The sequence below is a fragment of the Piliocolobus tephrosceles genome, chromosome 1, assembly GCF_002776525.5.
Source record: "Piliocolobus tephrosceles isolate RC106 chromosome 1, ASM277652v3, whole genome shotgun sequence".
Classification (NCBI taxonomy): domain Eukaryota; kingdom Metazoa; phylum Chordata; class Mammalia; order Primates; family Cercopithecidae; genus Piliocolobus; species Piliocolobus tephrosceles.
This window is the reverse complement of record NC_045434.1, coordinates 133,025,586-133,052,044: the sequence shown is the minus strand read 5'-3', so window position 1 is coordinate 133,052,044 and position 26,459 is coordinate 133,025,586. Positions and strand designations below refer to the sequence as shown.

Below are 26,459 nucleotides of genomic sequence, written 5' to 3'. Positions count from 1 at the left end.
GGAGGCGGGGAGGAAAGGGAGGAAGGGAGGAGGGAGAGAGAAAGGAAAGAATGGGAAAAATAAAGAGGAAGAGAAAAATGAAAAGAAGAGATACATCCATACATAGATAAAATAATTTTTCTTAACAAAAGTAATATAAGATTATATGAATGTGGTCTGTAAATAACACTATTGAGCCATAAAAATTATTAAATATATGAGTCATGAAAAACCATAATGTGTTACCACTACACATCTGCCAAGTGGAAAAAAGGCAAACTATACTGAGGCTTGATGAGCTTGTGGAGCACCTAGAATATTCATACATTACTCATGTAAATATGACCTAGTATTGCTATGAAACTGACAGTATCTTCTAATGCTGAACATATGCATTTATAGAAATCCATTTCTAAATACACACACATGAAGAACTGAACATTTGTGAACTAAAAGATATGCACAAGAATGCTCATAACACTACTATAATAGACATAAAAGTGAAAGTACTCAAATGCTCATCAAGAGTTGAGTGGGGATGAATGTGGGGGTGCATGCCTGTAATTCCAGCACTTTGGGAGGTCGAGGCAGGTGAATCACTGGAGGTCAGAAGTTTGAGACCAGCCTGGGCAACATAGTGAAACCCTGTCTCTACTAAAAGTACAAAAATTAGCCAGGTGTGATGGCACACGCCTATAATCCCAGCTACTTGGGAAGCTGAGGCATAAGAATTGCTTGTACTGGGAGGCAGAGATTGCAGTGAGCAGAGATAGTGACACTTCACTCCAGCCTGGGTGACAGGGTGAGACTCTTCCTCAAAAAAACAGAGTTGAATGGATGATTTATGATATATTCATATAATAAATACTACACAACAATGAGAATAATTGACCTACAGCTAAACACAAAAATATTGACCAATCTTACATTTACTCAATCTTACATTTACTCAATCTACTATTGAGTAAAGGGCATTGGATACTAAAAAATATATACTTTATGATTTCATTTATATAAAGTACCAAAACAGGATAGTAATCTTCATGGGTGTAGGAGGGGGTGGCAGACTCTGCTTGGAAGCATGAGAAGGGCTTCGTGGCAACTGTTATATTCTGAATTTTCTTTGAGTGCTGGCATTCCAGATATGTTTCATTTGTGCATAACCATGGAGCTATATATTTATGATGTGTCCACTTTTCTACATGTGTATTTATGCTCCAAAGTAGTTTACTTAAGTCATCTAACAAAATCTAGAAATAAGTCTAACAAAATATGCAAGAACCACAAATTTATCTATAGATTCAATGTAATTGCAAGACTCATACATAGAGTGAGTTGATTAATAGAAACTATAGTGAAAGGATAATCTTTTCAATAAATGGTGTTAGTATCACGGGATTCTTGACTTATCACTTCACCAGCTGGAAACCTCTGTGGCCAGTGGATCCTTTGCCTGAGTTTTTCTTGGGCTCACTGGACTTGTTCCACCCCTTCAGCCTGACAGGCTGCACTTGGCTTATGCTACCCTCCTGGATCTCATGCCTGTCAAGAGTGAGCTGAGTGGGGAGGAGTGTGTGAGTGAGTGAGCATGGGGTCCAGCCACTGTTCATAACCAGGCATGCTTTGTGGCAGGGTGGGCAGCTCCAGGGACTGGCATGGGCACTGACTCCCTGAGAGGCTGAAACTGGACCAGGTGAACCACAAGCAGCTTCCACGGCTGGTACCAGGGAATGTAGTGGTGCCAGAAGCTTGGAGTCACCAGGAAGTGTGGAGCTCCAGAGAGGTTATCACAGCCCTGGCTTGGGGAACTTCTAGGTCTGGGATCCCCAAGGGGCCACAGCTCTTCTCTCCTTCTCTCTTCTCTCCTTCGTGTTGCCCACAACATGGTGGGCAAGGGGGGTGTTTCAGCCCTGTTTGCGTTACAGCTCTTTCAGTTCTGCCATTTGGCGAGTCCCTAGTTTTTGTCCTGTTTCCAGGAAGAATGAGGTACCTAGACAAGTGAAGGGTGAGGAAGACATAGAGGAGCTTTTTTGAGAAGTAGAACAGCTCAGAGGAAACCCACAGTGGGTAGCTTCTCTCCACAACTGGAATGTCCTGATGAGTGTTCAGCTCTTAGCAGAGAGGAGACCCTGGAGTAGGTAGCTCCTTGTTGCAGCTGGTAGTCCCAAGTCTGCTCAGCTGTCAGCAGAGAGGAGAACCTGGAGGGGGTAGCTCCTCTCCATGGGCAAGTCATTCTGTCATCTCAAGTCTGGCTGAGCCCAGGGTTTTTATGGGCTTCAGCAGGGAGGAAGTGTGTGCTGATTGGTCCATGGGTGGCCATGGGTGGGCCTCGAAAAAGCAACATAAGTTCTCACTCTGGTCTACAGGACTGGCAGCCCAGCTTCCAGGCTTCAGGCCTTCCCTGGCTTGAAGGTGGGGCTTCACCAAGGGCCTACCTGTTTCTACCCTAGAGCCTGTCTGCGTCCTGCTGCTGCTTATGTAACCCAGGCTGTTCCTGCCAAAGGGTGCCTATAAGCCAGCACCGAGCTGCTCTCAGCCCTGCCTCAGCCTCCATCTTGTGCTTGGTGGTGCACAAAGTCTGGTGCTTGGTGGTGCACAAGGCACAGGGGCTAGTGTGTCAGGGCTGCCCTAGGTGTGTGCACACCCAACCAGGTTGCAATAATACCCAGTCTTGGCTTCAATTTTGCTCCAGATCAGAGCAGACACGGGGGCAGGGAGAAGCCAGGAAGCAGGAGCAAGCATTTCCAAGCCCGCCGGGGCAAGGGGGACTTCCCTGGCCCCTGGGAGTACAGCGATGCCTGGGTCTGCAGCTGCAACTTGGGTGGCTGCAGCTGCACCTGGAGCTCATGCCTGCTCCCAGTCCCCAAGAGCACAGGGATGTCCAGGCTTGAAGCCATGGCTGGGCAGCTGCAGCTGCACCTAGGGAACGTGAGGCTCCCACCCTACCAATTCAGAAGCGGGCAGGTCTTCCACCTGTTTCTGGCTCCCACCAGCTCCATGGAGTATGCAGTCCTGGCCACACGTCCCCAGTGCAGCCAGTGTCATGGCGGCAGCCACTCTAGATGGGTCGTGGCTGCCATCATTAAGTCTTTACTATACACATGTTAAAAAGTAATTAAACTTGGTTCCTACCCTCCTGACATTAAAAACCAATCAATTATAGATGGATTATAGATACAGTTGTGGAAGTCAAAACAATCAAACTTTCAGAAAAAAAATCAAAGACATTATTTTCAGGTTTTCCCAGTTGGGAAACATGATACAAAACTATTCAGTTTAAATAAAAAAATCAATACTTTTAACTGTATTATAATTGAGAACTGCTATTTAACCAAAGATACAACGAAGAGACTGAAAGACAAAGGTTAAAAAAAGATTAAAGTTTGAAAAAGTTAAATATGTATATACACGTGAATGGAATATATAAAGCAGTCTTCAAATGAAGAAAAAAAGGACAATTCACTAGAAATAGAAGAAAAGTCTTGAACAGTCTCATCCCAAAGAAGATATCCTAATGAACAGTGGACATGAACAGGGGCTCAACTTCCTTAATTATCTCTCATTCTCAAGGAAAAGCAAATTAGAATGTGAATAAAATCTACATGTACCCACTAGGATGACTCTAATTCAAAAGGCTGACCTATCCAGGTGATGATGAGAGTGTACAGCACTGGGAATTCTTACACATTGCTGGTGAGAGTATAAACTGTGACAATTGTATTAAAAAACTATTTGGTATTATCTACTATAAGGTGAAAAATACATACTATATATTTAATAATTCCACTCCTAGTTATCTGTAGTGAAATATTATTACAGAACCCAAAAGCTTGCATGAATTTTAACACATAATATTGAGTTAAAGAAGTCAAACAAAAAACAAAACATAGTATATATTTCAGTTTATATAAAGAAAAAAGCAGACAATAACAATCTGTGATGTTCCAAGACAGGTAACACTTCTGTATTAGTATCTGCTATTGTATAAGAAATATGCTTCCAAATGTAGTGACTTGAAACAGCATTGTTTATCTCATATTTTCTAAAGTTCACAAGATTCTAGACAAGGTTTAGCTGTGTCTTCTTTGTGGTTTCTCACAGGCTGCAATCAAAGTGCCTCCTGGGGAAGAATCCACTCCTCAAACTCAGTCTCATGGTCATTGGCAGGATTCATTTTATCATTAAGTTGTTACACTGAGGTCCTCAGTTCCTTTATGGCTGTTGACTAAAGGTCATCCTCAATTGTTTGCCATGTGAAATTTCTGCCATGATAACTTCCTTCATCAGTATGAGCAAGCCATGAAAGAGAGAGGGAGATAAAAAAGAAAGGGGAGTAGAGAGAGAGTAAAAGAGTGTGTGAGCTAATGAGAAAGAGAGAGACACACAGAGAGAGTCAGCAAGCAATAGAGCACATGGGCTAGCAAGATGGAAATTTGGGTGATGCTATAACTAAGATTCTGAGGGTATTTGGCAAAATTTAGTTCCTTGATTTAGTTCCTTACATGATGGTGCGAGACAGATGTACTTCTCAAAAATCATCTACTGTAAGATTATAATTTGGTTATTTTTCCTCATGTATATTATTTTTCATTTTACTTTAAAAAAAGTAAAAGTCACTAAGACTGGAGTAGATTTAGAAGGGCAAAAGTGAACACAGCAAATTAGGAGTCCAGTGTGGAATTCCAGGTGAATGACAATATAGACTTAGACTAGAAAGGGTGAGGTTCTATTCAACTCTAGATGTATTTCCAATTTAGAGGTAACAGGACTTGCTATTGAATTGAACTTGAGGACGGAGAAGAAAATAGGGATCAAGGATGGGGTTAAAGGAAATATATTTACAAAGTTAGGGGAGACTGTGGGAGGATGAAGTTTAGGATCCCAGGAGAAATCAGAGTTTTGGTTTGGATATGTAAAACTTGAGATATTTATTGGACATCAGCATGGGGATGCTAAACAGGCAGTAAAGTTAGAGCTGTAAATTTGGACATGTTGAATAGAGATTTGCGGAAGCCAAGAGAGTGGATTAAAGAAAAAAACGGGCTCAAAAACTGAAGAGCTATGATATTTAGAAATTAAGAAGTAGAAATAATTCAGAAAAGTAAATTGAAAAAGAATGGCCAATGAGATAGAGAAAAACAAAGACTGTGTGCTATATAAGCAGCCTGAAATATGAAATGCCTGAAGAAGGAAGGGATGATTATCTTTGTCATATTGCTGAGACATAACATGAGAATGGAGAATCAAGCATTTGACATATCAACATGGGGCAGGCAGGTCATGAGAGGGGCTGATTGTGTGGGATGCTTGACAGTGAGATTATGGAGGAGGTTTAGTTACTGTAAAGAAAAGGTTGAGGCTGAGGTGGGATGATAGAAAAGACTTTCTCAGAGGTCAAGGAACTGAGAGACTGGGGTATTAGATGCTTGTCTACCACATGTGAAAGGCCCCAAAGATTAACAACAAGAGTAGTGATAAAGAGAGGAAGAGTCAGCTGATAAAATATTCAGTGAATAAAGGGGTTGGGAGATCCAGAATACCTAGGGCAAGGGAGTCGTGAGTAATATAGCCTGATGACATGTGTTTCACTTTATGTGTATTGTTGTTTTGTGGCTTTCTGGAAGATTTAGAAGCTAAAGAAAGAGAATAAATGATTTGGAAGCAAAGATAAGAAGGAAGAAGGGTATCTAATCTAATCACTTCGAGCTCAGTCACATTAGGGATATAGAGGCAAAGCAGGATGTCTCCACCAAAGGGAGATGCTAGCCTCTCTGCCACTCCTCAGTTTGTGAGCTTTCTATGCCTTATTTCATCATCTCAATGAGCCCATCAATATCCAATTCATACTGTTTAGTGAGGCTGAATTGAAATAATGTACACAGAAGTCTTATCTTATTTTGAACACTGAAAATTTAGTAAAACTTTCAATTAAGTATTAAATATCAACACATTTCCTAAACATGATATTTAAATATATGTTATTTCTAAAAAGGTTTTCAGAGCATAAAATTTGTAATAAGTTGTGAATGTGTGATCTTTGATGTTGTTATCATTACTATTTTTCCTAATTTCTGTTTTTTTTTGTTTGTTTGTTTTTTGTTTTCTTTTTTTTGAGACAGAGTCTGGGTCTGTCACCCAGGCTGGAGTGCGGTGGTGCAACCTCAGCTCCCTGCAACCTCTGCCTCTGCAGCTCAAGTGATCCTCCTCCCTAAGCCTCTCGAGTAGCTGGGACCACAGGCATGCCCAACAACCTCTGACTAATTTTTTTTTTTTTTTTTTTTTTCTGTAGAGATGGGGTCTCACCATGTTTCCCAGGCTGGTCTCAAACTCCTAGATTCAAGCGATCCACCTGCCTTGGCCTTCCAAAGTGCTGGCATTATAGGCATAAGGCATCAATGCCAGGCCTGTTTTGAAATTTCTTACATATTTATAAAACGTGTGTTCAGGATGAGAGAATATATGAAGAAGTTATACAGCGTTGTATATCTGTATAGAATAAAAATGGTCTAAGTCAATGTCGTCAGTCCATGGCTTTATAGACACCATCTTCTAGTCTAATCACTCATCTGTTTTTACCCAGTGCTCATATTGTGGGAAAAGTGTAGGGGCACAGAACAGTGAACACTTTCAGGAGTGTTGGAATCATTCTCTATTAGAATTATATTATTATACAAAATGTTGGTGAATCAGTCTGGATTTGGTCATGGAAACAAAGCCACCATCAATCATTATGGAAAGAAAGTGTTTCATGTGGGAATTTTAAGTATATAGGACAAACAGGATGTGGGAGAGCTGGGATTTTAAGGTCTGATAAAGGAACATTTGGTGGGATAAAGAAATAGTGACCAAGTACTTCAGCCTAAAGAGACTTCTTGGAAACCTATCAGGCCCATATTTTCTTCTCCCAAAAGGCAAAAATAATACTTAAGCTATCCTCACCAGTAGATTTGGCTACAGAAATGAATAACCCAATTTTTAATCTATTCAGCTAGTCTCACCACTGCTACCTGAAGAGCTACCTGAGAATCTTGGAGACGCAACTGAACACTAATGATAATCTCTTAGATTATAGTTGGGGATATTACCAAGGATGTGATTTACCCAGAAGGATTAACTCTAGCAATGCAGCTAGATCAGGAAGGTTACTGGGGTCTGAGTTTGGACTATGCCCTGCTTGGAATGAATATATGGTCAGAAATCTTTCTTGTACTGTTAGTAGAATGACCTGTTCCACTGGCCAAACCATCAGAGCACAGCAAAAATCCCAAACTCCCTTGCTCATGTGGTCCTAGACAACGACATTGTCTTAGACTCTCTCCTTGCTGTACAGGGTGATGTTGGTGCTGTTGCTAACATTTGCTGCTGCACCTGGGTAAACACATCCAGCTAGATTGAATTGGAAACATCTACGATCCTAAAGTTAGCCAAATCTCTGAAAGGGAGACTTCAAAAAGCCTCCTGGCTGGACTTCCTGGCTTGAATGTACAATGCCCACCTATTTTCAGCTGGCTTTTGTCTCTAGTCTAGGATGTCTTCTGTGTTCCACCCTACAAATCGTAATGATCCTTCTATTTGGGCTAATCATTTGGGTACTCTTTCAAATTGTTCTAGCCTGTTATTTTTTTGTTTGTTTTGTTTTGTTTTGAGATGGAATTTCACTCTTGTTGCCCAGGGTGGAGTGCAATGGTGGGATCTCGCTCACTGCAACTTACTCCTCCCGGGTTCAAGCGATTCTCCTGCCTCAGCCTCCCGAGTAGCTTGGATTACAGGCATGGGCCACCAGGCCCCGCTGGTTTTGTATTTTTAGCAGAGATGCGGCTTCTCCACGTTGGTCAGGTTGGTCTCAAACTCCCGACCTCAGATGATCCACCTGCTTCGGCCTCCCAGTGTGCTGGGATTACAGGTGTGAGCCACTGCGCCCGGCTCTTCTAGCCTGTTTTAACAAGTATCTGCAAGAGACTTGGATCATGCTGACCTAACCCAGAGACTTTAAATTTACTCCAGACAGGAATCAGAATCAACATAACCTAGGAGACTTTGATTAGAATCTAACAGGTACCTGAGTGCCTTTAGTAAGTAAATGGCTCTAGTTGCTCAATTGGCCACTACTGTGCCACCAGCGTCCCTAGAAGAGACCACATAAACCTGAAGCACGTAGCTAATCACTTCCATGCTGGAATGAAATGCAATGCTGTCTGCCAACAAGTTTGAGCCCATCTTTCAAGATGCATCCTGAGTGGCTAACTGGGGCTACATTTAAAGTTGAACCAAGGGGCCATTTGCTAACAAGGGGTCACACATGTGTTCTGAGTTCACCCAAAACACATACCTTATTATTTTGGGGCTTTTCAGCTCCCTTGCCTCTGCCAATCAGGGCTCAGTTGTATTGACCAATTAGAACTCAGCTGGGTTGACCAATCAGAACTAAGTGGGTTTCGAGTTTTGATTCTCAGTTGAATGAACAGACCTGTCTGGGAACCTGCATGGGAACTTTGGCTATAAAACCTGAGCATTCTTTCTGTTCTCTGGAAGAAATAATGTTTAAGTTGTTAATACTTTATGCATTTTCCTAAAATTGAATCAAACAACTCCTTCTGAAACATAACACTGATATCAGGGAGGTCGTACAACACCGTGCTAAACAATTTTATTCCTCTAACCAAGGTCCATGCCATAATCAACAGGAAGTACTAGAGTGCTTGTCGTCCATTCTCCCTCAAGATTGAGAAATGAACAATGAAAAAAAGGGGATTTGAAATGCAGAATCAGCCCAGTGTGGTTCAAGTTTGTGTAATAAAATAATGCATTGTTTTACAGTTGCCACGGACTCCTGGTTTCCAGTTATGTTACCTGGGCATGCCCACACACACTCAGCATGCAACCACGGTGGAACCTAAGTGCTTGGACAAAGGAGCAGGGCTGATTTAAGAAGGAGACACCTCAGGGCTTAATCTGTGATCCGATCAGATCCAGGCCTGACATCACCTCATGGCACAATGCAGTCAGATCACACCTCATTACCCTCTGTCTATAAAACCTGTGGCAACCCCCAGATCTGAGAGACAAATTTGAACATTTCCCCTATCTCCTTGCTAGTCGACTAAAAATAAACCTTTCCCTCTACAAAACCCTTGTGCTTCCTTGTTTGGCTTTCCATTGCAATCAGGCAAATGGCCTCCATTGGTTTAGGTAACGAACACTGCCAAGACTCAAGGAGCTACCCAGCAGCACTATTTTGAGAGCCCAGCCCCCACCAGACTGTGGCCTGCTCTGGGGCCCAACAGCCCCAGCATCTCCACGTCCCTGGAGCCCTGCTGACATCTCTTCATTTCCATCCAGCGGGCTGCAACTTTGTCCCGTGGGCTGAATCCAGTGGTGTAGTAGGGAACAGGCAGTGTACCACAGCAGGGAGGCTGCCCCCTGGACAAGGGGAGCCCAAATGCACACTCCTCAGTTTCTGAAAGCCACTTGCCTGGGGCCACTGCCACTGACAGCAACCCTCTCAACCTTCCACCCAAAGCAGGGCCACCAAGCATCTGCATGTGCCTCCAAAGGTTCTGGAGCTGGTCTGCCCAGACACTGTTCTGTGTCCTGAGGACAGGCTCTCACACCACCCACCACGCAAACATGCTGCCCAGGGCCTGGGGATTATGCTGCCTCAACTGTTGCTGCAGGTGTGTGCACACAACATCAGGAAGTCTGACAGCAGGCCCAGGTCACCTGCTACTGGGACCCAAGCATGCCATCCAGGGGGCTGGTGATTGCCCCGGCCCCACTCACCGTAGCCTGCACCCTTGCACACCATTGGAGGGCCTAAGGACAGGAAAGCAACATGCCTCCCTGGAGAAAGCTTGATTCTATTTTGGCATCTGTTAGAGAAAAGTACTATACCAAGTCAGATGGTTTGGAATGTGGTATGTATCTATATATATTTAGATGGAGTCTTGCTCTGTTGCCTAGGCTGCAGTGTAGTGGTGCGATCTCCGCTCACTGCAAGCTCTGCCTCCCAGGTTCACGCCATTTTCCTGCCTCAGGCTCCCAAGTAGCTGGGACTACAGGGACCCGCTACCACACCCGGCTAATTTTTTTGTATTTTTAGTAGAGACAGGGTTTCACTGTGTTAACCAGGATGGTCTCGATCTCCTGACCTCGTGATCCGCCGGCCTCGGCCTCTCAAAGTGCTGGGATTACAGGCTTGAGCCACAGTGCCCGGCCGGAATTTGTTCTAAATATTAATGCTACCAAACTGGTGAGGAAGTCACTCAATTTTGCTGATTTTTCATTTTCTGATGCTTTATTGATTAACAAAGAAACCATTATTTGCTTTTGAAGGCAGAGTTATTCTTTTCTACTGTGAAGTTACTTCAACTCATAAAAATGTATTTTATTTACACCTTTGTAGCAATGGAGTTTGGAAGAAAATATAAAGCGTATCTACATGAACGTTTCATCTAGTATTCTGTGGTCTCACCTGGTCTTCTATGAAGTTTCAGTTCAACGAAGAAACAGTGCTCGGCAGCCCCACGCTCTATTGTGAAAGGAGGCATTTGCCATGTGATTGGATCAGAGGTAGTTCAAGGTAACAAAAGGCCTCAAAGCAATTAGGAAAGACGGGATTATTAATGTGGATTTAATGGCATTAGTTGCTTCCCTGCTTTTTTTCTTACTGTGTTCTTTTGAATAACCACATATTTTTTTCAAGATTCTAATATATATAATTTCATCCATATGATTTTTATACATGTGAGTAACACAAGGCAGGTATATAAAACTTTGACCAATGTTTCTGTAAAACAGAGTTCTGCAAACTATGGCTTATGTGTGCCACCCGGTTATTGAAAGTAAAAATTGATTGGAACATAACCACACCAATTGGTTTTTGTATTTTCTACGGCTGCATTTGCACTACATGCAGAGCTGAGTACTTCAGACAGAGACTGCATGACCTGCAAAGCCATAAATTGTTACTATCTGGTATTTACAGAAGAGATTGCCAACCATTGCTATAAAGACTAAAATCTTATTTTCTGATAAAAAGAACTGCAAAAAAAGAAAATCAGAAATAAGAAGCCTAGTGAAATACATTGTATTTTCAGTTCAAAAATAATTTTTAATTGCTGTAAGAAACATCAGTCACTTTCCTAGGACTTTTGACACATGAGATAACGTCTACACATACTAGGTAAACACAAGAGCATTATTAAATGGGTCAAAAATGTCAAAAAACATCCCATATTCTCTTCTGGGGAAACTCAGCAAGATTTCAAGTATGAGTGTTAAGAATTAGAAAAGACTAGCATAAGCTTTAGCATTCTAAACAATAAGTAACTGAATTATTTCAGTTTGGCTACACATCATCTTTTAAAGTCCATCTTTGCAAATTATACATTGCCATAAATACAGTGTGTATTTGACATTATGTAACTTTGCTTAATCCAGTGTCAATTGTCTAATGGTCTAAAGTGTCCCATTGAAGTTATAATCTGGATGAACTGAACAAGAAGAAAAGCTTTCTTCTTTAGCCCATTTTTTCGTCACTCAATTCCTACCCTTGCCCATGGTTTCTTCCACCTTCCTCTGGAGAACATCAAGAGACTCTAGCTCTCTGTAAAAGGTGGTTTGCTTCAGCTTGAAGTCATCAGGGAGGATAATACATGGGCAATGTCCAGAAATCACACTATTGCTCATAGACTGTGTAGCCTTGATCTAATGGATAACTGTACATTGTCTTCACTAAGAAGCTAAGGTGGTTGTCTTTGATATTGGGACATTGTAGACTTGGCCAGATCAATGCCCAAATATTTCCCAAGACTTTACCTAAGACTCTGCTCAGTATCCATTTGTCTACTGCTGGTCATCTGGAAGAATAAACTTCTCCTGAGTGGTACCAGCTTATGAGATTTCCTGAGTTGATACAGAGGTAAATGCATTTTTGTTGCACAATTTACAGTCTTTTTTTTTTTTAAAGAAAAAACATGATTTTGATCACTGTACTGCATGCCTTTATAATTTTGGTGTTACGATGCAAGATCTAATTGTTAGCAAATGTAATGACGCTTGTTCCAAATTCTAAAATTGTTTCAATTATGCCTTGGGTAGGGGTGACAGGAAGGCTCTAGTCTTTAGCTTATGGTACATATCCTTCGTTGTCTCATTTTCTTCTGGAGATCCTGTATCTCATTTTGCATTTTTCTGCTTTCTGTTTGAAATCCCTCTTTAAGCAGTCGCTCCTGTTCCTAAAAAGGGACAAACGGAGGCTGAGTAAAGTGTAGCATCAGGCAAATTGAAATATTCTATCTGGTTTCCACATTCAATGATTTGTTATTTAATTTTCTCTCCAAATATTCTCTAGACTTAATTTTCATTATACTTTTGCTTGGGCATCCAGGCTCAGGATTTCTTCTCCTGGGAATCCTTCAGCTAAGAGAGAGTTTCAGCTTATACATTTTGCTATGTTTGATGAACCTAAATTACTAGCCTTGATTTTCCCCCCATTAATTGTATACAGCTTGGTGGGCAGTTTTGATCATATGTTTAGCTTCAACTCTTATCTATGCATTCTTTTACATACCTACCTATACATATGCTATTTGTCAGGCTCACGACTATGCCACAGGTCATGCTGAGGTTGGGAGGGTGTGGGCGGATGAGCAGAAAGACCATTCGGGGGGCCATAGGCAGGTGAATACGATTTTATTCAGCAGCAGCTCTTATCAACAGCTTTCTTACACTAGCTGTCTACACTGTCTGCCCTGCCTTGGCTGCTTAGTCCCGCAGCCCCCCACATAGCTATGCAGCTGGCTCTCCCCTGCCTTCAAGGTCAGCAGCTTAACTCTTTCTCTCTCCCTAGGCATGAGTGGGCTGAGCTGTGTCCTGGTTCCCCTCTGTCTGTCTGCAAAGATGGACAGCTTTGGCTTTCTCTTTGGGCACCAGCACCTGCACAGTGCCAACAGGGAATTATACCTTTTATAGACAATGGTGGCTTAGAGCCAAGTGATGGCCTTCCCTATGTTATGGCTATGGTGGTGAGCTTCTCTGTGTTATGTCTGCATGGCTATGATGACAAGTGGAATTACATGCCTGTGCTCTAGACTCATGGAGTCACGCAAGGTGTAAACATCGTACTTTGGCTTATCCTTGATCAAAGCACAGCCATGCTCCTTACACTATTATGTATATGACATAACACAGAAATAAGCAAAGTATCCTCAAAATCTCATAAGGTATATGAATCATGCATTAGGAAATTTGATCTAAGCTGCCACACCTTGCTGTCAGGGGTAGCCGAAGATAGGTAAGAAATCCGAGTGCCAGACTGACCACACTGAGTTTCTGCACATAGCTCACATCTCAAAACGAACTGAGAGCAGGACATAAAAAATGGTCAGAATTAGCAGAGTATCACACAGGTGTGAGGGTTAGGAGCCTTTCTGCTCATAAAGGTTTTCGTAAATTTAATTTCCTACTAGGTATCACAGAAAAAAATAATCATTGTGGATTCCACTAAGTGATGAAGACAGCTCCGATGTATTTACTAGCTGTGTGAACTTAATTATTTATTCTTTTTGGAATGTTTGTTTCTTCTTTTAAGTAATAAGGATACAGTTCTTTCTTCATATGGTAGTAAGCAAGAGATACAGATTTTTCTTTTTTTTAGACGGAGGCTCGCTCTGTTGCCCAGGCTGGAGTGCAGTGGCACGATCCTCGGCTCACTGCAAGCTCCGCCTCCCGGGTTCATGCCATTCTCCTGCCTCAGCCTCCCCAGTAGCTGGGACTACAGGTGCCCACCACCATGCCCAGCTAATTTTTTTTTTAATTTTTAGTAGAGACAGGATTTCACCATGTTAGCCAGGATGGTCTGGATCTCCTGACCTCGTGATCTGCCTGCCTTGGCCTCCCAAAGTGCTGGGATTACAGGCCTGAGTCACCGCGCCCGGCCAAGATACAGATATTTTAATGATGTCTGGCAGATAATAGCTGCCTTGAATTGAAGGATATACTGATAAATGACTGAATGTTACACAACTGCAAATAAAAATCTTTTAGTGACCAGACTTGGCAGTAGCCAGTTCAGGCTGGACAGACAGGAATTGAAAAGTACAAGTAAGCAAGCAGGGTCCTTCCCCTGGGCTTCACATTCTCCCTGCCACACTAAGTTTGTGATCAGGGAGAATGGAGAGAAAACAGAAAAACAGAAACCTCAAGGTGATGCAATTAGATACCTGAAGTTTAAGAGCGAGGGTCCTCTCTTGCTCTTTCAGCAACTGGGCCCTGTCCCTCTCCATCTTCTCAGTCAGTTGTTTCAAGTGTTCCTGATAACTCCTCTCCTTCTGTTCCATCATCTGCTCATTCTTTCTTTGCATTTCCTGCAACATTTTTGCTGAAGCCTGTGCAGACTCAGCTTTCACACGTTCCACTGTGGAGGAAAAGGAAGAAGAAAAATTTGTGTGGGGTTATCTTGTTGCCTCATTCTTCCTTATACACTTACCTGGCATTGTTGTTGACGGCATATGCCCTACTCAGAGACGACCACAGCAAATAAGACACACCTTTGTGGATCCTGCTCTAGTTAAACCATCTCATGTTTATCTAGTCAAGTTATTTCAATTTTTGGAGATTTTGAGGCCATCTAATCTCTTAACTCACTCCTCACCTTCAATCTCCTTTTCCTTTTCTGTGAGAGTCTGGTCTGTCTGTAGAATTGCATCAGTCATAGACTCCTTGGATTTCAAGTATGTCTGCAGAATCTCTTCAGCCTTAGGACCCAGAGAACACAGAGTGAGCAGTAAGAAATGGCCGTAAGCAGGTGTTCCTGTTCATCTTCCTGCCATCCTTTCCTCTGGGAATTCTTCCTCTTGACCCTGTTGTTCTTGGTGATCAAATTCCCTGTCCGAGTGACAGGCACATGCTCCTGGCAAGCTGATCAGAGCATCCTACTTAGTAGCCATTTTTAGTAGGCTAATATAGATACTGGGAAAAAGATGGTCTCTGTCCTGTTGAGATTAAGGGCTCTAAGTTTGGAACTGGTAATCCTGTGGTCCCAGATGGGCTGAGCCTGCTGGGGAATGAAGCCATCATTGAGAAAGCAAATATTAGAGCGACTCAGATAGAGGGAGGATGGAAGGGAGAAAACTGTGGGTATGGGGAAACACTGGACAGAGAGACAGTTCATGATGTTATTTGAAACCTTAGATCCACCTGTCCTGTAAAGCCAGTTTGCAGCCTAAATCAATGAATTACTGTTTTTGTCTAAGCAGCCATCATTAGGTTCCTCTCTCTTGCAACAGGAAAAGCCCAGCTGTAATGATGACAATAATAACGTTGTGCTTCCTCTGGTAATTGAATTTATAACTCAATAGTTAATTGACTGTACTCTCTTTGATGAGCACCTAGGACATATTTGGTATAACTGTCTCTTTGCATTTGTTATTGAATAAAAGCATGAATGTTATGCAAACAAAAAAGCACATCTGTGTGCAACGAGACTTGGTCACCTTGGTGTTTGTAGGAGGCAGGTCAGCGGCTTTCCATAACTGACAGATAAATCTTGGTTACCTGTATCCCCTTCCTTGGTTCCTCGTGGTACTTTTTCTTCAGGTCTTGTAGCTTCTGAATAAAGAGACGATAGCCCCCTGGTTTCGAATAAATTCCCATCTTCACTTCTTCTTCTAGAGGACTGAAAATGTCCTGAAGTAAAGCTGAGCAACGATCTGATGATGCTTCCTGATTCTGTTTACAAAAGTCATCCCGCTTTTTTTCTAACTGGGCCTTTAATGTAAAAATAGGAAGTAAAAAGAGTAACAGGGAAAGGATGTTAGCTTGACCTCAGAATTTTGGGAAAGACTTCTGAAAATAGAAAGTTAATGACTCTGGAGAAACTGACAGACTCCTCAGCAGGACCACACTCTTCCTCCTGACCCCACTTTCTACTGAAGTCGCTTTCTTTTTGGAGGTGAGATTCAGGGCTGAGATTGATAGCTTTATGTCAACCGTTAGAGGAAAACTCTGCTTTTGCGTATTGGACTAATGATTTCATATGGAATAAATGTGGCTGATCAGAAGCCTGCTCAAGATAATTAGTATAAAAATTTTCTTTGCATTTGGCTAGAATATCAAATCAGTCTGAGAAGAGTGGGCAGGTAATTTTATTAGAAGCTCTGGTTGTCCGTTATATTCATAAGTAAAGGGAAAATTATTCAGGAAAAAATGTTTTAGAACTTTGGGTCTGTAATAATACAACTGGGGCTTCTGATTGATGCAATTACAAATCTGTTGTTTTCACCATTATGGAAGCTGGGAGGAATTACTTCTACCAGAATAAATACTCGTTTTCTTTCTTTGTAGTACTTTGGCTTCCATGACCCTAAACCATGTAAATTTGAGACAAAAATTACCGCTAACTCTTTTTGAAATAGATGGTCCACATCCTTGAAAGAGTTCTTCATGAAGACTTCAATGGCCTCTCTCTCACTGTCCCTGTGCAGGTCCAGCAGCTCCTGGAGGTTTTCCGTGGGCAGCTGCACCTTTTGGCCCATCTGCTGTTCGTAGTGGGCAATAGCCTTTTGCACTGCAGCTGAGTTCTCTATCTGGGCCAAGGCCAGGACTGCGTTCTCCATGCAGGGCAGATCGCCACTGCTGATGGCATTGACATAGGTCAGCACCAGGCTCTCTAGACCTGCATATGGAGAACAAATGATAATGTTTCTTGTGGTAAAGAAAGTCTCTATTCTGTGTAATTCTGAGCATGTCAAATACCACCTATTTTTCTCACAGCATCAATGTCCTCAGTATCACCTGGAAGCTTGCTAGAAATACAGACTCTCAGACCCTGTCCAAGATCTATTGAATTAGACTTTTCTCTTTCGTAAGATCATCAGAAGATATGTATGCATACCAACATTTGAGAGTTCTTGTATTAGATTACATAGACTTAATTGAATGTTTGCATCCATTTTAACCCCAAGCACCATTAGGACAGGAACCATATCTATTTCATTTATGTCTATATTTTCAGTCTATTCATAGTAAGCATTTGATCAATATGTATGAAACAAATGACACTATTCCAATGAAAAGGAGCCATTTGGATTATTTTATCACAGTATTGTTCAAAAGCGCTTTCTGTAATGCTGGAAATGTTGCATATGTGCTTTTCAGTGTGCTAGCCACTAAGTACATGTAGATATGAGTCCTTGAAATACAGCCATGTGAATTGACTTTTAAATTTTCCCTATTTAAATTATTTACAATTATGTTTACATAGGGCAATTTTAAGCAGTAGAAGTTTTTTCCCTTTGGCCTTTTCCTAGACTGGAAATTTGAGTAACAATATATATTAGAAACATTGGTGCCATCTAGAATTTAACACAAACATAGCAGTAGACTGGGATTTTTCAAAGCTGAAACTAGGTGGCAGTTATTCTATGCTCCTCTAGTCTTAAACAATGAGCAGAAATACTACGAAGGGGACTTACGAGGCCCATTGACCTTGATGCCTCCTGAAAGAGTTTTAGTTTTGGAGTTGCTAAAGATGTAGGAACAGAAGTCTGCTACTTGTTGCACAAATTCGGGGTCCAGCTCTTCATCATGTAGTTTCTCAAGCTGGGCAAGCTTCTTGCGGTGAACGGGACGATCAAAGACAAAGCATTTCTTCTTTGGGAAGAACTTCCGGATACAGAGTCGGGGCAGATTAAAAGTTTTATCTTTTTCACTGGTACCTAGAAAAACGTAAAAAAATTATAAAATTGCCTAATATAAGTGTTTCTATAAAGGGCCAAATAGTAAATATTTTAGGCTCTTCAGGCTGGGTGGTCTCTTTTCCAAGTACTCAACTCTGTTATTGGAGCATGACAACAGCTTTAGGCAATATGTAAATGAATGGGCGTAGCATTATTCCAAGAAAACCCTGTTTACAAAGACAACTTGCAGCCAGGATTGGCCATGATGTGTCTTGGGCTGTAGTTTGCCAGTGCTTGGACTAGCATACAGTTCATGTTTTAGTCTATGTTCTTTAAAAAAATATCCACTGTACTCCATACTCTATGGCTAAGTAGAAGATCACAAACCCTAGGCAGGGAGATAAAATTAACGTAATCACAGCATACACAAAGGTGAAAGAACAAGAAACTTGTTCTAGAACAATGACAAATGTAATTTAAAATAACATCTATTAATCTGGATATTCAACAAGCATTAATTTCTAGGAATAGCCAGCTGAAGACATATAAAACTGCAAATTTGGGAAAACTAGCAATAGTAAACTGAAAAATGATTTTCAGTTTTGTTTTGTTATCCTCATTTATCAGTTGAAGCTCTCCGTTACCTTGCTTCAGCTTCAGGGAGTATGTCAGGTACTCATCTGCTGTGATGGGTTGTCCATCTGCTTCTAAGTCCAGGGAGAAATCTCTCAGTGTCCACACAAAGTCTGGGAAGAAGCTCACAAAGTCAGCTGAATCCTCATTCTCATTCTCATCAGGTGAGGATTTTGATCGGATTCGATGTGTCAGCTCTGTCACATAGCTGAGTAGCTAACTAAGGAAATGTGACAAAATGAACAGGGACCTCATCCCATATTAGTTCAACACATTCCCAAACCTTCCATTTTCCTTTGCTCCTAACCTAAGTGTCATTTCTAAAGTGGATACATGGGATCTCTCCTCTGTACTTGCATTAGTTTTTGTTTTCTCCTCTTGAACTTGATTCATGAGGATTCACAGTCAGGCAGCTGGTTTATGAATACAGGTATACCCTCTGACCTTGGTGCTGTTGTGGGTCACAAAGGATACTGCAGTTGGTCCATGGCCTGCTGGTTGATGGTTCCCATGCTGTTGTACACGAAGGTGCTGCTCAGGAGGATGGCCAGGGCAAAGATCCAGGAGTCATTCTGGTTGTCACCCTGGAAGTCAAGACACACTGGAGTCAGAAGCAAGTTTCATTGTCACAGCACTTTCCAGAGTAACAGTAGTAAAACTATGTTCATATGTTAGAGGTTTTTTTGTTTTGTTTTGTTTTTGTTTTTTTTAACACTAATGACCTATTAAAGGAAGACAATACAAAAATTATTCTCAGTAGGATGTGGCTTTGGTTAGTTTTTCAATGAGTGTTTTTGGGTTACCGTGATTCTTACTAGGTCTAATGATCATCAACAGATAATTGTAAAATTAAAATTCAAGGTTGGTGGGCATTTTAAGGCCTGAAGTACAATTTAAATTTAAATTTTTCTCTTTTTTTTTTTCAATAACAAAATTCACATATAAGACTGATACTATTAGTTGCTATTTTATCAAGTAATTAATATACACCTGAAATGTATTATCTTATTAAATATTCAAAATAATACTATGTGGCCAACATAGGTCTTTTCTATACATTTTGAAGGTTGGAATGCTGAGGCTAAAATAAGTCACTTTTCTCAGGATACTGAATTAGTGACAGAATTTAAGTTTAAATACAAAATCACGAGGCTTTAGCAACCAAATTCTTAACCAAAGTTCTCTGCAGGAAAAGACTCATGACACTGGGATTATTTGTGCTCCCTTTATGCATCTGTGTTAACCCACACATATTACAGCCTATAGTTAATGGTTAATAAACAATTTAAATGGTTCATAAAATACTCAGAGAAGAGGGGCTCACTCCACAGTTGGATCCTTGAGTCTCACCTTCTCTACATCTCCCAGACCCTCGGTGTCCAGCAGAACTAGGATGTGGCCTGGCTTCTTGGGATGGGGCACACACCACATCCAGATTCCTTTAGTGTGAGACTGCACTGTGGAGCCCAGAGAGAAGCCTGCAAGGGAGAGAGGAGACCAGAGATGGAGATTTAGTAACAGGCAGTTCTGGCAATTGAAGGAAAAGGTAACATATTTAAGGTTAAGAGAGAGAACTGAAACAACAATCACTATTCACCTTACTTACTTACAATCAAAGAAATAGGAAATTCGAATATCCAATGCATGGAAAAATTCAGGAGGCTTTCATGATAAAAATAATCAACAAAGTAAAAATAGAAAGTAGCTCAACATAATAAAGGCCATATATTAAAAATCCACAGCTCACTTCACATTTAATGATGAAGCGTCATAGCTTTTCTTATATCAGGAACAAGAAAGGGTGCCTACTTTTGTCAATTGTGTTCCACAGAACACTGCAAGTCCTATCCAGAGTAATTATACAAGAAAAGCATAAAGGAGGCATCCTAATTGGTAATGAAAAAGTAAAATTATCTCTGCTGATGATAGTATATAATTTGTAGAAAACATTAAATATTCCACAAAAAAGATTAGAACTCTTAAAACAATTCACCAAAGTTGCAGCATACAAAGTCAATATGGAGAAATCAGTTGCTAGTCTAAAAAATAGAATTAGAAAGGAAATTCTAATTTCCTTTCCAAACAAAAAGAAAAGGAAATTTTGAAAACAATCCCATTTAACAGCATTGAAAGAATACACTACTTAGGAATAAGTTTAACCAAGCAGGCAAAAGACTTGTAGAGTGAAAACTTCAAACACCCTTTAAAGAAATTATAGGTGGCATAAGTTATTAGAAAGACATCCTGTGTTTATGGATTGGAAGACTCAATATTCTTAAGATGTCACAACTACCCAAAGTGATGTACAGATTTGATGTAATCCCTACCAACATTCCAATTACTTTGTATAAATAGAAAATCCATCCTAACTTTCATATGAAATTTCCAGAGATCCCCTAATGATGAAAATAATCTTAAAAAGGAAGAGCAAAGTTGGAGTCTCACAGTTTCTGAGTTCTGAAACGTATTACAAAACCATGTATGGTACTGGTATAAAGACTGACATGTAAACCAATGGAATAGAAAAGACAGCCCATGAATAAACTCTGACACATATGGTCGATGATTTCCAGTACCGGTGTCAAGATCATTTAATGAAGAAAGGAGAGTCTCCTTAACAAATGATGTTGAGGAAATGAGATATCTCCTTAAAAAGTTGAGCTGTTGGTCGGGCGCAGTTTCTCATGCCTGTAATCCCAGCACTTTGGGAGACCGAGGTGGGCGGATCACGAGGTCAGGAGATCGAGACCATCCTGGCTAACACGGTGAAACCCCGTCTCTACTAAAAATACAAAAAATTAGCTGGGCGTGGTGGCTGGCGCTTGTAGTCCCAGCTACTCGGGAGGCTGAGGCAGGAGAATGGCGTGAACCCGGGAGGTGGAGCTTGCAGTGAGCCAAGATCGCGCGACTGCACTCCAGCCTGGGTGACAGAGCAAGACTCTGTCTCAAAAAAAAAAAAAAAAAAAAAAAACAAGAAATAAAAAGTTGGACTGTTACCCTATAACTTAAGAATATGAACTCAAAATGGATCAAATAACTGAACATTAGAGTTAACATTATAAAAGTTGTAGAAGAAAACAAAGGGTAAAAGTTTTATATATTGGATTTGGTGATTTTTTTTAAATAAGAAACCAAAACTATAGACAATAAAGGAAAACATAGATTAGTGGGACTTCAGCAAAATTTAAAACTTTTGTGTATTAATGGACACTACAGAGTTAAAAAAGGCATCACATAGAATGTAAGAAAATATTTGCTAAACATGTATATGATAAGGGATTGATATCTAGAAAATATAAAAAAATTTGCAAAGCAACACAAATAAAAACCAGATTAACAAATGAACAAAGGACTTGAATAGACATCCTCCCAAAGAAGATATTCAAGTGGCCAATAAGCATATGAAAAGATGCTCAATATCACTAGTCATTAGGGAAATGAAAATCAAAACCACAACGAGATACTACTTAACATCCATTCATATGGGCACTATCAAAAAAAAAAAAAAAAAAAAAAACACTGAAAATAAAAAATGTTAGTGAGGATGTAGAGAAATTAGAACCCTTGTACATTTCTGTTGGGAATGTAAAATGGTACAGTCATTGTGGAAAATGGTATAGTGATTTCTTAAAAAAAAAGTTAACATGGAATGACTGCATGAGCCAGCAATTCCCCTTCTGGATATATTCCCAAAGGAAGTGATAGCAGGGACTTGAACAGATATTCAGACACCCATGTTCCTGTTAGCATTATTTATAATAGACAAAGGTGGAAGCAATCCAAGTGGCCATTGACAGATGAAGAGATAAACAAATTAGTATACACGTACAATTACTAAGCCTTAAAAGGGAAGAGTTTTGACACGTGCTAACACACTGATGAAACTTGAACACATATGAATTGAAATAAGCCAGTCATAAAAGGACAAATATTGAATGATTCCACTTATATGAGTTTTCTGTAGTAGTCAAATTCATAGAGATAGAATGTAGAATGATGGCAGGCAATGGGTTTATGTGGAGCTTTTGTTTAATTAGTACAGAGTTTCTGTTAGGCAAGATGAAAGAGTTCTGGATATGGATGGAGGTGACAGTTGTATAACAATGTGAATGTCATTAATGCCACAGAGCTGTACACTTAAAAATGGTTACGAGGCTAAATTTTATGTTTTTTTTTTTTACAACAATAGAAAAGAATATCCAATACAGACTGAAACATTTTTTCAACCTTAAAGATCACTGTAAACTCTCTGGTATTGCATAAAACTTAAACATTGTATAGTTTATTATAGTTGTTTCTATGTACACTAATTATTTGTATCATAGTCTTACTCCTTTTAGGAAAGGCATTATTTGTCCTTTTGAAAGGGAAACTAAGGTATGGTGGGAATAATTAATGAATTTAATCTTATCCCCTGGAATAGCATGAAGATAAGGAGCCCGACTGTGAAGGGAAAGTTAGCTTTCAGTATTCATCCTCATCTCTTTCTCTCCTCACATCCTCGTAATGGATGCTGACTGCGTAGATGGACAGAAGGGACTTGGCAGATCTTTGCTCATGCCACTCACCCTTTTTCTTTCCAGCCAGCTTGTTCATCAGGTAGGATTTGCCTGTGCGGTAGAGGCCCACAATCGCCACCACCACCACAGGCTGCGTAATGGCAGACAAGATCTTCAGAGCTTCTGGATTCGCCATCAGTCGCCCATTAGTGTTCTCAATGAGGCACATTGGGCCTGTCATATGGATCTCTGATGCCATGTCCAGGGTGTTCCCTTGTCTGCAAGAGAAGAGGTGAAATAAATGAAAATTTCTAGTGTTTTGCAATTATAAGGGATAATCATAAGATTCCCCAGTATGGCCAAAAGTTTTGTGTGTGACAGCAAGAGAGATGAGGCAAAATCTGTATCATCTGAGAAAGTTATGGAAGTATTGTCAAAGTAGCTCATTATAAAAAATGTTAGCATGACAGTGACTTATCAACACTCAACTACTCTCACAACCCAAATATTTCATTTAATTTACTGTGGAAAACTTTCTTTTTGGATTCTTATTAAATATTTTCACTAGTCAATTAATGGAAGATAGAATAGGATTTAGAGGATTTATTTTGCATCCTAGCTGTTGGTAAGGAATTCAATATTGATTAACTTATTAATTCTTACAGTGAATAAACATCCAACACAGTGAATCAGTGTTCATAGTTTGATGTTTACCCTTAGAATAATTTTCAAAGATTTTTAAATGTGTTCCTTCCTCCATCTTCAGCTGGTTGTGCTTATTTCACTGCAATGAGAATTGACAAAGCTTCTCACAGTGCCATTCTGGAAGTGGAAACAATGTAACATACTTTTGCAAACTTTATAAAACTATACAAATATGTGAAATACATGGCTAGGGAACCTTTGGAGGGCTCTGACGGGGCATGTCCAAGAGAAGAGCCATGAATTTTTTTTTTTTTTTGAGACGGAGTCTTGCTCTGTCGCCCAGGCTGGAGTGCAGTGGCCGGATCTCAGCTCACTGCAAGCTCCGCCTCCCGGGTTCACGCCATTCTCCTGCCTCAGCCTCCCGAGTAGCTGGGACTACAGGCGCCCGCCACTGCGCCCGGCTAATTTTTTGTATTTTTTAGTAGAGACGGGGTTTCACCGTGTTAGCCAGGATGGTCTCGATCTCCTGATCTCGTGATCCACCCGCCTCAGCCTCCCAAAGTGCGCCATGAATGTTCAGTTTCATTAGAGTCACGATAAGGTAGCCTCTAACTCAGTGAGGGTATTAATTCAAAATTGCAAATACTGAATGTTTCTCCCCAGATAATGCAATAAGGATTAAAAGATCAAGAGGCAGATAAAGAGAGCTACCTAGGAAGTTGCTCAAATAAAATATATTTCCAGCGATGCAGCTTTAGGATTTCTGTTTTGTTCTGTTTTCCATTTGGTAGGGTAGGAGAAAGAGAAACAGAAAGAGGAGGAATAGTAGGAGTGGAGAAGAGGAAGCTAAGAGCTGGGAATGTGTGCGTGCGTGTGTGTGTGTGTGTGTGTGTGTGTGTGTGTGTGAGAGAGAGAGAGAGAGAGAGAGAGAGAGAGAGAGAGAGAGAGACTGCCAGACCAGAAGGCCATGAATGAGGCTAGTGTCTTGACAAGGAATTCAGGGGAAGACTTTCCAGCAGGCAGGATCAAAGTAGTCTGAGTGCATGGAGAGGTTAAAGTAAGCAAAGATATTTTCTCTAGAGGTGCATTACGGGAGAATTAAAGAGGAAACACGTTAAGCCCCACTCTCTACTAAAAGAAAACAAAATTGGAAGCACTTTAGGGAAGCAGTGGGGTTGAATTTCACTTCTAAGGGACAGGGGCTCAGTGGGCACTAGGAAATTAGTGAGTCTGGTCTATTTCTAAAGAAAGTAATCCATTCTGAAACAAAGTTCAAAAGCGTAATAAAAAGTATACTGCTTTCATGATGGGTTTCAGTTTTTTCTTTGTCTTTAACCGTGTCAGTGGGTTGCTTACTCTGCTTCTCATTTGCTCTTCTTTCCTTCTCATGAAAAGAACTCATTTGTAACTCTTTCCATTTCTTAGCTGCATAGAAGCAGGATTCAGCAAGCTCCATCACTGACAATGGAGATGTAATCATGTCCCTAGTCAACACAGACAATGTCAACAAAGAGATAGACTATCCTAGTGCATTTCAAACTCTCAGTTTAGCTCCTGTCTGCTGGTGCCTCGTTCAACACAAGCACTGTAGTGGCACTTAGAGCCATGCTGCTTCTGATAACACCAGGATTTCATCTGACCTGTGTCCCACTTCAGGCTCATCTGCAGCCTAATTTGGTTCTGGTGATGTTTAAGAAAATGAACTGACCTTTATAAATTCCTTCCCATCCCTGCCACAACCTTATAAGTTCCATATCCCTGAGCTGAGATCCTTTGGAGCTAGAGAGAAAGCTGATTTATGAGAAGGAGCAAAAGTTCTTACCTGTTCTTTCTCTCTTTAGTTCACGAGGAGTGACTTCTAGCACTTCTGTGTCTCTCACTGGATCCTTGGACTAATATTTCACTGTTCCAACGTTGTAGGTCTGGGATTTCCTCAGTTATGAAATATTTAGAAATTTAGCAGATTTGTAATGGATTTAGAGTAATATGAAACTGAAAGTATCGTTTCAAGTCACTGACTCCACTACCATAAATGGAATTACTGGAGTGTGCCAGTGGGAGGGTTTAATGATTGCTCAACCAAAAGTTTCAAAGTTTATTTTTTTGTTTGTTTTGGTTGTTGTTGGAAACCTTAGAAACCATTTGTTGTCTAACAAAATGTCCATTAGGTTTTGAATACAATGATACGTGTCTCATGGATTGAGTCAGTTTGAGAATCTTAGAATGAGGAGGCATCACGTTAATTTTCAGATACAATTTCCTAAAATAATAGACACACTCACAATGGAGCTGCCTATTCTTTGATTGGTGTAGTACATAAGGAAAGGGCATGTTTAGCACACTCATGAACACCTAGCCCCTGGCAGTTAATGCCCAGTACACAGTCAGGAGGGGCTCCATGTGTTGTACTCACGTTCCAGGCTCAGTACTGATGGCTTTACATGAATCACACAACTGAAAACTCATAATATTTCCTCATGGTTTTATAAAAACTGAGCATAGAAAGACTTTATTAGTTGTCTAAAATCATAGCACTGTAACTAATCTGAACCCAGGCACTGATGATCCCATACCTTCTTCGCGAGCTACTTCACTATGCTGCTTATTTGCCAAGTGAAAAATTGTGGAAATATTTTATTTATAGATTTTTTATTTTTAAATTCATTATAGTGTGATTTTATTTTTATAGATTGTTTTATAAGAGCTGTTAGTGTTTTGTGTCTAATTCAGTAAAGACTTCTAACATACAGAATAAGTGGCACTATCTCTATTTTACAGCAAAAACAAATAAAATAGTAAAAAGCCTGAGTGAACGTTTCATTTAAAAAAATATATTTATAGTGACGTGGTTTCACTTTGTTGCTTATGTTGGTCTTGAACTCCTTCCTTCAAATGATCCCCCTGCCTCAGCTTCCCAAATTGCTGGGATTATAGGTGTGAGCCACCAGACCCAACCTTGTGTGAGTATTTCTTTTTTTCTTTTTTCTCTTTTTTTTTTTTTTCCGAGATGGAGTTTCACTCTTGT

At 40.5% G+C, this 26,459-nt stretch overlaps 1 protein-coding gene across 2 annotated transcripts; it reads right to left on the bottom strand.

Moving 5' to 3' along the window:
* Positions 1-11,068: 11,068 nt before the first annotated feature.
* Positions 11,069-25,470, bottom strand: LOC111540030 (guanylate-binding protein 1). 2 transcript variants are annotated; one of them, XM_023208092.2, is made up of 11 exons: positions 25,257-25,470; positions 22,859-23,067; positions 19,641-19,768; positions 18,765-18,874; positions 18,302-18,498; positions 17,454-17,696; positions 16,374-16,654; positions 15,535-15,747; positions 14,633-14,735; positions 14,202-14,395; positions 11,069-12,215 (listed from the first exon to the last, which is right to left on the bottom strand). In XM_023208092.2, the coding sequence occupies exons 2-11, from the start codon at positions 23,046-23,048 to the stop codon at positions 12,102-12,104; spliced, it is 1,773 nt and encodes a 590-aa protein (XP_023063860.1). In that variant the 5' UTR covers positions 23,049-23,067; positions 25,257-25,470; the 3' UTR covers positions 11,069-12,101. The 2 variants fall into 2 exon arrangements, with proteins under 2 accessions (XP_023063860.1, XP_023063866.1); XM_023208098.2 differs by lacking the exons at positions 11,069-12,215; positions 14,202-14,395; positions 14,633-14,735 and adding an exon at positions 14,745-15,037.
* Positions 25,471-26,459: the final 989 nt, after the last annotated feature.

Bases quoted from the DNA above. Each gene is read 5' to 3' on its own strand.
- LOC111540030 (XM_023208092.2), bottom strand. From the start codon at position 23,048: ATGGCATCAGAGATCCATATGACAGGCCCAATGTGCCTCATTGAGAAC. The intron at 16,655-17,453 runs GTAAGTCCCCTT...CTCCATATGCAG, and splicing joins CATCAAGGTCAATGGGCCTC to GTCTAGAGAGCCTGGTGCTG. The intron at 15,748-16,373 runs GTAATTTTTGTC...TTTACATTAAAG, and splicing joins TATTTCAAAAAGAGTTAGCG to GCCCAGTTAGAAAAAAAGCG.